Here is an 11,627-nt window from a genome sequence, read left to right as displayed (position 1 = left end):
AATTAGCGACGGGTGCACTTGATTATGTTGCTTACTTTAGCGACGGTTTGAAGTCAACCGTCGCAAAGATGAATGTAGCAACGTTTATCTATTAGCGACGGTTTATAATATCGTTGTGTTCTATTTTTAACCCATGCCAATCGACAACGGTTTTTCTAAAATCGTTGTCGATTGTCCAAAAAACACGCTAATAGACAACGGTTTATGAAACCGTTGTCATAAACGTTCAAAGACAACGGTTCTGTAACCGTTGTCATTGACCCTAAAAACCGTTGTCTTTGACTCCCAAAAGACAACGGTTTTTCTAAAACCGTTGTCGATTGTCCAAAAAACACGGTAATAGACAACGGTTTATGAAACCGTTGTCATAAACGTTCAAAGACAACGGTTCTGTAACGGTTGTCATTGACCCTAAAAACCGTTGTCTTTGACCCCCAAAAGACAACGATTTTTATAAGACCGTTGTCGATTGTCCAAAAAAACACGCTAATAGACAACGGTTCATGAAACCATTGTCATAAACATTCAAAGACAACGGTTTTACAGAACCGTTGTCATTGAACCTAAGTTGTATAAAAATCGTTGTCGTTTGCTTAAAAATTTATCTACGGCAACGGTTTTAGCTAAAACCGTTGTTAAAAAGTTTTTTAACAACGGTTTTAGCTAAAACCGTTGCCGTATGTGTGTTGTTGATTCTGAAAATTCTTGTAGTGACTTTCGAGAAACTAATTTGTTTCACATGCGTAAATGGACAAAATATAATTGCACATACTATTGCTCAATTTGTTTTTCTTTCCCACTCTTATGCCATATATTAACATGAAAATTTATGTCTTGATTAAAAAATCTTGTAACAAAAACCTTACTATCACAAGCGTTTCCTGTCAAAAAATAAGAATATGGAGAATTACTCATTAGGGAAAGTACATTAAATGCATTTAACCTGACATTTCGAATCCTAACAAATGTGAAGGTTGGTTTATAAAATAATCTCAATTCATTGGATGTGGTATAATTTATCATGTACTAGGCACGACATTTAACATCTCGTGTATTTTTATGCATAATATATAATATTACTATGATCAGAATATAATATAATATACACCAATTTGTTCTTTTGTTTCAGATAGAATGTTCTCTCCTTAATTTATCATGTTTTATTTTTACGATATTTACTGCATATATATACACATATATAATGTGAAATTGAAATAATATAATTAATTATAAGACCAGGAGACAAGAAAAGAAGATATATTTGCTTAATATATCTATATAGATTAATTGCAACTTGTGTAAGCTAAAACAACTTAAAAATTGTGATCTAAACAACATGTTTTTTATGATCAATCTTCTCCATGGCCAAATCATTATCATTACTCTCAACCCTCTTATACTTATACCACTTGGCACAAATCAAGAAATACCCCATATTCACCACTTGTATACCAGCAACCATGTAGTAAAAATAATCCAATCTCCCCTCATTCAAATCCTCCGCCAGCCAATTCCTATTTCCCCCAACCCTTGTCACCTTATGAACCACAGAAATCAAGAAGCTCGTGATATAACTCGATATCGCGAAACCACTAAACAAGAACCCGGCAGCGAAACTCCGCATGTTCTCAGGGAACTGCTTGTAAAAGAACTCGATTTCCCCGATCACGGCAAACGCCTCGGATATCCCTGCCAGCACCAGCTGAGGGACGAGCCAGTAACCCGACATAGACGAGACCACGCCCTTCTGTGCAAGAGCACCTAATGTGGGACGAGTGACAGCCAATGTCCGTCTGTGATCCTCCACCAGACCTGATATAACCATTGTTAGTACTCCCAGAAGTAGTCCGAATCCGATTCTTTGCAGCATTGTGATGCCTTCTTCTTTCCCTGTGATTCTTCGAAGAAAGGGGACTATGATTCTGTCGTATATCGGGATCCATAGAGTGACAGTTAGCATGGTGAAGACATTATATGAGGCTGCCGGGATCTTGAACTTTCCGGTGCTTAAACGCCTATCGGATTGCAGGGACTGGAAGACTGGGTAGGTTTGCATCAAGGCTAGGATAATATAGTATATCATGCCGGCTAACCAGATGGGAATCACTCGAATCACGCATTTAATTTCTTCGACTTGCTGCACGCTGCGGAGTTTCCAGGGATTGCCTACGGATCCATCGGGATTGTTTGTGTCATCCGGAGTTATAATTGCTGCTTTGTTCAAAAACCTGAACACAGTTTTTCTAAGCACATTAACCAAAAGATCTAAACTTGAAAAGGCCCACAAATTTATTTTACCTCAATTCATCTGTATACTTAAGCTTAGAATTCATGGAGCAGGGATCAACATGATTAAACAAAGAACACCATGGTCGCTCCGGCAGCTCCAGCTTCCTCTTCTTAAAAGCAACCACAAGCGTCTGCACGAGGCTCGTAAACGGGCTACCTTCCGGCAGCACTTTCACATAAATCCTCGTCCCCACGAAGAAGAAAAAGCACGACAGGAACATCATAAACGCGGGAATCCCCAACCCGATCGCCCAACTCATATTCGATTGCACGTAAACGATCACCGTGAGGGACAACATCATGGCGAAAGTGAAGGTGAAATAGTACCAGTTGAAGAAACTATTGATCCCCCTTCGGCCGGAATCCGTGTTGGGATTGAACTGGTCCGCCCCAAAGGCGAGATTGCAGGGCCGAATCCCGCTGGCGCCGATGACCAGGAGCAGGAATGCGGTGAACAGAAAAACGAGCTGCCCCGAAGAAGCTCCGATGCATTTAAGGTTCAGTTGCGTCGTACATTCCGCGGGATGAAGGTTCGTAAATGCTGCTGTTAAGGTTAGCATCAGCATACCCTGCAACCAGTAAATTTCATCAAATTTTCTAGTCTTCATTAATGCAAACTTTCAACCTTTGATCACATAAAAACATTCACTTTTTGACAGTCTATTTGGATTAGTTTTACTTTTTAACACCAAAGTTTCAACATCATCTTGAGGCATAAACGACGCCCCAATTCGATTCAAGATTGAACTCGGGTTACTCAAACTCAACTCGAACTCGATAGTTGTTCGAATCATCTACTAGTTATTTGACTCGTCAAACTCCAACCAAATTCTAGTTTCTGATAAATACCAGAAAAGAGGAGACTGAAGCGATGCCAAGCGTCTTGTATCTGCCAAGATAAGTATCACAGAGGAATGCTCCGGCCAATGTTCCGAAATTGCAAGTTCCATTGAAGATATTGACCACATTCGTTGCTGTGATTGAATTCATATGAAACACAGTCGTCAAGTACACTAAAAGATTAGAAGAAGTCCCGATTGTACCAAGCTTCTCAAATGTTTCATTTCCTGCAAAAATCAGCCAAGAAAATCTCTGTCAAAAAACTCCAAGAAACTCGAGTATTCATGACAAACGAAACTAAAGAAAATCCAAGTCAAACTCCAAGAAACTTGAGAATTGAGCACAAATGAAACTAAAAATTGTACACATCAAGCAAAAAAGTCATAACATACATATTACCTATAACAAAAGGCATAGCTTTGACCCCTCTATAATTTGGCTCTTTTTCGGTGGAGGAAATCTCATTTTTCTCCATTTTCACCTTGCAAGAAGGGAAAACAAGAAGAAGAAGAAGATATATTTGGAGATGGGAGCTTCCCCTTTTTAGCAGAAGAACTTTTTTTCCCAAGGGAGTTATGCTCCTTGAATTTGCATGTTGGTGGCAAGGGATGTCAAGCACTTATATAAAGAAAATAATATACTCTCAAGTCAACTACGATAATATTTATGTGTCATCCCTTCTTCCTCACGAAGAAGAAGTAAATAGGCAAAAAATTGTTTCTGGAAGTTCGAAGACTTCAATACTTATGTGTCATCCCTTCTTCCTCACGAACCGATTGCACTAAAAGACTTTAGTAATTACAAGTAATTTGAAATCACAAACTTCAGGAGAACTTAACAATGCCTAACTGAAATTCTTAATAAGCTTCAATCTAAAACGATATGAGTAGTAAGACTTCTAACTCTCAATTACACAGATTTTACAAAGAAATTCATAGAAAAAAATTTGATCCATACAATGATCAGATAATAACTTATCAATATGTGTTGGCTTTTCAATTTGGCTCGAAGAGAGCTTTTTCATAGAAGATCAGTTGGCTTTCAAAATTTCAGTAATTTATTGTGTAATTATGTAACCATCAGAGCTTGTTTAACCGATATATTTATAGCCTAATCTGCAACGGTAATTTTTTCAAATTAATATATATATTTCCAAGTACAAATGTCGTTTTCTCATGTCATTTTCCTTTCTAACATGTCATGGTAGTGCGCAAGAACCCGACATTCTATTAAGATTCAGTGGTTGTTGGTACGAAAACTTTTATCCATTATTTCAGCTGGGATCTGATCCTTTATCAATTATTATACCGATTCTTCAAGGAATGTTTGGAATTTCACTGACTTATCGAATTAGATAGACTTTTAGTTAAGTTTCATCAATTAATATCGAATCAGTGTGGCTATCCATATCCATCTTATGTTTTATAATACTGGCTCTAAAATCAGTTAGACTCCTTAGAAAATTTCTTGTCGCGAATATTCAGTTTTACTTCTTTGATTCAGTTAGATTAGGCTATGTAATTATCCGTTAGATCAACACTCTTGTTAAATCACCAAAATATAAAATGTTCCAACTGTTAGAGTAGGTGCCCGTCGAGCCAAGTGTTGGCCGAGTGTTCACAATGAAACTCTATGTATAAGCAATCTTTATTTTAGTAATATTTGATATTATTATTTTGGCACATCTTTATCTGTATACCCATGCTAGTTGCATAGATAAAGCCCTTGAATATACAAATAGTAGAAAGAATATGAGATGCTCATATGATGAGTATCATGAAACTCATATTTGTAATACTGTATATTCTAAACGGTTCCTAGTCGATTCAGCCGCCACTAAGAAGGATATAGGCCGCTCGAGTTAGAGACTATTATCTGCGATGTGAGTACCATGTTTCATTGGTAGGGGACATTGTGATGTCCGCGCATGCAGATAGGTGCTCTTGGTAGAGTGCACTGAACAACCCTCTATTAAAGGACTTTCCAAGTGGTTCTCACTTATCGAGTGGAAACGTCCTAGTTTATGGTTGTACACCATTAGTCCTTATGACCCGGGACAACATTGAGACTCTATGTGCTAGCGTTTCACTTTGACTTGTTTACCGACTCTTATAGGGTCATCAGGTGGCAAGGTTGGGTGTCATGTCGAAACATATAGGAGTCGATGCATTGTAGTCGGGGATTCACCGCTTACCTTCGGGTATGGATATCCTATGTGTTATCATGTGTATGTAGGTTGAAATCTCTGGCCAGAGTATGGTGGTAATTATGAAAGAGGTTTCATAGATTACACCATCGATGCAACTACGACATGACACATAGTATCGATTCATTGACAACTCTCGATAAACCAATGGTTGTCGAATCAGTCGGGATATATGAGTTGAAGGGACCGTACTGTACGCTAACCAAAATAGAATGGTTCTTGCAGGCACTATCATTTGATACCTAGGGAATCATATAAGCGATGCTGCTAGGCGTTTAACATGATTGGATGGGTACTATCAGACTCGAGTTCTGACATTCTTGTTATCAAGGTGTTGATAAGTAAGAATTGAGCAATTGGGGTATGCTCATATAAGGACATGTTTAGTCCGAATCACATGGAGATGTGAACCCATGGCTAGTTGTATCAATGAACCATTGAGGGCCACACAAGTACTAGCTTTCTAGATCCCGTTGAGAAGTAAAAATAGTTCAATGTGTTGAACGGCTTATAAAGGAGTTTATAAGCGCAAGGAAAATTAGAAGTATGACTTCTATAAAGGAGAAACTAGTTCAATGTGTTGAACGACTTATAAATGAGTTTATAAGTGTAAAGAAAAAATAGAAGTATGACTTCTATGAGAGAAATGTAAATTTTAATTTATGGAAGTGTTCCTAAATTAAAATTTGGCCAAGTGAATAATGTATTTGAAAATTGTGATTTTCATAAACATTATCATGGACTAAATTAAATTAATTCAAGTGTTGAATTAATTAAACACCAGTGGACCTAGTAGAGTCCAAATAATTAAATTAATTCAAGTGTTGAATTAATTAAATCATATTGAGTCTTGTAGAGCTCAATTTAAATAATTATTTAACTGGTGGGACTTGAGTAAATTCAAGTAATGTTTAATTAGTCACAAATATGTTTGAGATAATTAAATTTAGTCCATGGTTTTTAATTTGTTAAAAACCATATAATATGCATGCATGGGAGGTGAAAGGTTGGGAGACTACTTTTTGAGTTTTCAAGGCATGGCATGCAAAAAGTGCTTTCTACTTTTTCCACTACCAAGACATGTCTCCCTTCCCCATTCTTGCATCCACAAGGGCCGAAACTCTCCCCTCAATTCTCTCCAAGTTTTTCTCTCATTTTTCTTCTTCAAGTGTTGATGAATGAAAATACTTCTCTTTGAAAAATCCTCCTATTTTTCTAGTGCAAAATTTGAGGGGATCTACCTAGTTGGTGGTGGGCCTAATTTTGGAGTAAGGAGGAAGCTTGTAGATTGTCATCCATTTCAAGAGCCAAGTTGTTTACAACTTGGTTGGTGCCATAATCAATCTCTTGAGATTGATAGGTAAAATTCTAAACACACTATGAATGTCATTTTGTGTTTTATTGTATTTGTTGCACAAAATATTGAGGTGGCCGAAAATTACATGCAAAAATTCGATTTTTAAACTTCCGTTGCGCTTCCGGTCACCGTAACCGATCCCCTTTCACCAACAACTTCTATTTTTTGGTGTTTGACAAAATTATGTCAATGTTGAATTCATTATTTTCAACCGTATATACAATTGAGCTATTTGACTGACTATACACAAACATTGTTCTTCATGAAGTATCTTCTAAACTGACTGGAGTACATATTAGTAGGCTTATTTTACACATAAGTAGATTTAGGCTGACTGGAGCTAGTTGACTTCTTATTTTACCTTTTTTGTTGTGGGGACCCGGACGCTAATCAAGTTCTTAATCATCATTGGGACTAATTAATCAATTATAAAATAGGGTCTAAAATTTTTTTTTAAAATACAAAGCGGAAACGTAATGTAATTTACTCAAATTACATATTAAACATAAACATACAAGTCTTGTGTTATCTACAAGAATTCCACTAGGTTCAACTACATCTCAGTGCTGAATCCTATGTTGCTTCGAAGCCCGGATCTCCACGCTATCTAATCTTCTCTCATCCTCTTCTTGACCCTGATCCAGCCCCACCAGTTGTCATGCACACATACAAAACAAGACAACAGCCGGATAACTCCGGTGAGATATAAATATCCCAGTATAAACAATGTATACATGCAATCATATAAAAGCATATACAAAAGCATATATAAGAAATATTCTTAACCTGTATCAAATCAGAAACATAAATCAATATCAAGCATTCAATAATCATGAATGATATAAACAATGTAAATCAACATTTCATATCAGACTAAACTCAACCGACGCGTCGTCTCAGACTCGACTCCACTAACGCGTCGTCTCAGACTCGACTCAACTCTAACCTAGGGATCCCGATGTATGGATATAGGTAATTATATCGAATCTCAGTCGATAGGAATGAATCAATCCCTAAACGGCATCGATATAATTCAGATATCAGTGTCTGGGCGAATCAGCCGTAGAATTGACGAATCAGTCAAGAGTTAGGCGAATCAGCCTATAAACAGACGAATCAGCCTGTAATTAAGCGAATCAGCTTAAGTTTAGACGACTCAGTCAATAACCAGACGAATCAGTCGATAGTTAAGCGAATCAGCTTAAGTGTAGACGAATCAGTCAATAACCAGACGAATCAGCCGGTGACTAGGCGAATCAGCCTATGACTCAACGACTCAGTAATCAATACATGCATTCAGTATCCAAGTAAATCAATCGATGACTAGCGAATCAGCAGTCATTATATGCAATGGCTATAAATCAATAGACAACAAACATCAATCTCATCAATTACAAGAATCAATGTAATAAACTAAGTATGTGATTTAGGGAAACTCGAGTCAAACCTTCCTCGAGTTGTGCAATCCCAACTCAACATTAATTTATATCTTTCTGATATTCTGACTCTGTCAAAGTCTCGAACCCCAAGCCTGTCAATACTCAGTCTGACAACGACAATATTGAGGGTACGGTATCAATACATCACTCAATCAATACTGGATATAATCAGAATTTAATCAAATTCTGTTTCAACAACATAACGGCATAATCTCAATATATCCAGCCATATTATATCAGTCAGATATTAATTCCACATCTCAAAATCAATAACAACTCAATTCTGATATCAATTCAACTCCAAAATTCATAACAATTTCATATGGTATATGTTCCTCAGTACGGTTTCAATTATACGATGTCTAACATACCAAGAACATCATATATGAATCATATCAGATTCTGACAATACCATAATTTCAGAACATATCAAAACGTAGCAAAACTTACGTCAAGTTGTAGCCTACGTTGATAGGAACTCAGTACCGCAGTCGGATTCAAAATCGGACGGACGGATTTCTCACAAAAGGCGTAAGGATTTTCAACCCTATTTTAGAAACCTTTTTCTCGATTTCCTTTCGTTTCCTTCTTATGAATTATGAAAGAATTCATGATATATATATATATATATATCTCGTAAATGCAATAAGGCAAATGGCACATCCTTCACGCGACACGCATCGCGCTCGGGCGGTAAGAAATTCCCGCTCGGGCGCTCGCTCGGCGCTCGGGCGGTAAAAATCTGCCGCCCGGGCGCGGAGCGCTCTGCCTCCCTGCATTACCCGACGGCGCTCGGGCGGTCAAAAACTACCGCCCGGGCGCCAAGCTTTCTACCCGAAACATCTTTGATTTAACATTGGCGCTCGAGCGGTCAAGAACCACCGCTCGGGCGCCAGACATTCTGCCCGAAAATCACATAACTCATATGTGTTAACCAATTTGGTCCAGGAGTGGTCCAAATATACTCACATCCGTTCATCATCAATAAATCATCTCAGATTACGTTAATCATTTCAGATTACGTTAATCAAATTCTTGGGCATTACATTTGTCGACACCAGAAGATGGCTTGAGGTAGGCAAGAACCAAAGCTAACTGAGAATTGACGTCGTTAATATTTTCATTAAATTTTTCTTAAACTTATTCTATCTTGGTGCATATTTGAAAGTTATTGGCTTGAATTTGCCTACAAAAAATGAGTAGCAGTAGCTGCTTAAGTCTTTTTAATTTACTCCAATCGATTAAATATGTCGATCATGCCCCTGGATAGATCCGAAACTTCTTAGAGAATTTTATCTTTTAATAATTCCAAAGCTTCCTCGCTATTAAGATTTCTCATTTTAAGAACTGTGATAGAGGAAAAGATGAGAATGAGACTTGAGATAATGTGATCTAGAGTTCCATCAGCTAAGGCCAAATCAGAAGAGATAGACTCCATTCTTGGAAGTTCTTTGGATGCAGCAACTATTGTTCGATCACTAGGACTCCTGATTTAATTTTTTTGATAGGTACCTCAATCTTTTCTTCTACAGTCAGACTAATTTTTTTTTCAGTTTATGTCTAGTTTAGTCATATCCATTTCAAATACTTTTTGTATGATTCATCTAACAAATACAGCTTCATCATATTCAATCATAAGTACATCCTCAGGTAGGATTACTTCAGCATTAAATACAATTGCATAAGTCTTCTTAGGCAAAAGAGATGTGGAGAGAAATTCGATCTCTCGGTAGGATGTCATCTTCAACATCATTTTGTTGTTGTACTTCTTCAACATTTGCAAGAGTAATTTGCCTCAGAGGAAGAGAAGTGACAAGATATGGCTGAGTAAGCAGTTTGGCTTCCTTGGAATCAGATTCAGTTGAGTGCTTAGAGACATACTGAGATGATGATCCAGTCACTTTATGTTCTTTGGAGTCTACTAGCTCAAATAGTTTGTGATCATTTTCCCAGAATTTGACCTTCATATGTAGAGAAATTAGATTCATATTCAGTTGATTTATCACTGCTATATCATCAAATGTGGTTGGGTATAAAGGATCATATTTTTATATATGTTAAGCATACATTGTTATCAGCTTTTGAATCTTTAAAAAATCCAAAAGATAAGCTCGACGTTAAAGATCTTCAGTTATAACCATAGTTTTGACTTGTTGTAGCACAACCTTCTCCAGTGCTATGTATTTGTTCAGTACATCATTCTTCTTCAACTTTTTAGCGAAGGTGACTGTGCTGAATTTCATTCATTCATCAAAAATTTGATATTTTTTTTAGCAAATTCATTAACCTTATCCGTTTGTAGATCTATTTGTGTATGTACTGGTGATAATGATTACGAGACTTGAACTTCAGTTAACTTCTCTTTTACTTTTCCTAAGGCTGAGGAGAAGGTTTAAACCAATTCTGACCTAGTGAATGGATGGGTCTCTAATGATTACTTCTTTTGTTGGTCTTGAAGGAGCGAGAGCTGTTGGCATACTGATTTTTCTGGTTGGAGTTGTTAAAGCTAACAGTTTCAGTTTTTCTGTTGGCTCTTCAATAGCCCTTGTCTTTAGTGACCTTGACCGCTTGCAGCTAAGAGATAAGAAATGCTTTGATTGGTGTAGGCACGTGTCTGGTGTTTCTTGTTCTAGACTTTTTCGAATGTGGAAAAAGAATTGCTACCTCAGAGTTTCTAGATTGCAGAAGCAGATTCCTCTTGGGCTTGGATCCAGTTTTCTTTCTTCCCTTCTTTGCTTGTAGTTTATTTATAGTAGACAGTTCATCTCCAATTTCCTTCTTGATTACCATCATCCTCGCAGTAGATATGCAATTTCTGTCTTTAGCCCCGAGAGAGAATATATTTAGTTCAGTGAGAGCCGTGAACTTGTGCACAGTTACGGAGTTGCTCAGCAAGGCTCATGAGTTTTCAAACAATCTTCTCAAGGGGATGGAGAATCTGATTGATTGTTCTTATTTTGAATAATTTCCTTCAAAATCTAGAACAAAATAACTGACTGATTAATTTTGAGTCTTGTGGCAATGGTTGTCATCACCAAAAAATTTTATGTAGTGTATACATCAAATGAGCATGCATTTGCCAGAATTTACTTGGCCATCATATCAGCCAGAATTCGATACTCCAAATTCATCTCCTTATTCTTCACAAACCTCTTGATAGGACTGCAAAGAACTTCAGTTTCATGTCCTCAAATGCTTACTGAGGCACTTTAGAAAAGTCAGTTAATCCTTCATTGGGAAATTGAATCATGGTAGAAAATAATATTGCTCGATCAACTGACTGTCCCCTCCTAGAGGCATCATTATATTTCCATCTTAAGTGACTATCTCTCTTGTATAGAAACTTTTCAACTCATCCACGTAGATGTCCAAGGATGAACTGAGAAAAATTTTGAGTCCAAATGACTCAACAACCTTGAAGATTTGTTAGACAACAACATCTTCCACTGAATAAATTAACTCGAAATCGATTGTGAGAGCATTCATGATGTAAGAG

At 37.1% G+C, this 11,627-nt stretch overlaps 1 protein-coding gene across 1 annotated transcript; it reads right to left on the bottom strand.

Moving 5' to 3' along the window:
- Positions 1 to 1,199: 1,199 nt before the first annotated feature.
- Positions 1,200 to 3,763, bottom strand: LOC140803249 (protein NRT1/ PTR FAMILY 2.11-like). Its single transcript, XM_073159034.1, has 4 exons — positions 3,529 to 3,763; positions 3,139 to 3,356; positions 2,299 to 2,858; positions 1,200 to 2,228 (listed from the first exon to the last, which is right to left on the bottom strand). The coding sequence occupies exons 1-4, from the start codon at positions 3,602 to 3,604 to the stop codon at positions 1,328 to 1,330; spliced, it is 1,755 nt and encodes a 584-aa protein (XP_073015135.1). The 5' UTR covers positions 3,605 to 3,763; the 3' UTR covers positions 1,200 to 1,327.
- Positions 3,764 to 11,627: the final 7,864 nt, after the last annotated feature.

This window comes from Primulina eburnea, chromosome 10 (genome assembly GCF_022965805.1).
Source record: "Primulina eburnea isolate SZY01 chromosome 10, ASM2296580v1, whole genome shotgun sequence".
In the NCBI taxonomy this organism is placed as follows: Eukaryota; Viridiplantae; Streptophyta; class Magnoliopsida; order Lamiales; family Gesneriaceae; genus Primulina; species Primulina eburnea.
The sequence above is the reverse complement of the archived record's forward strand: the minus strand, read 5'-3'. Positions and strand labels throughout refer to the sequence as shown.

What these genes read in the sequence shown, in the direction of transcription:
- LOC140803249 (XM_073159034.1), bottom strand. Translation starts at nt 3,604, where the DNA reads ATGGAGAAAAATGAGATTTCCTCCACCGAAAAAGAGCCAAATTATAGA. An exon ending in CTTCAGTCTCCTCTTTTCTG is followed by an intron (nt 2,859 to 3,138) that starts GTATTTATCAGA and finishes TACTGGTTGCAG; the next exon opens with GGTATGCTGATGCTAACCTT. An exon ending in AAGTATACAGATGAATTGAG is followed by an intron (nt 2,229 to 2,298) that starts GTAAAATAAATT and finishes AACTGTGTTCAG; the next exon opens with GTTTTTGAACAAAGCAGCAA.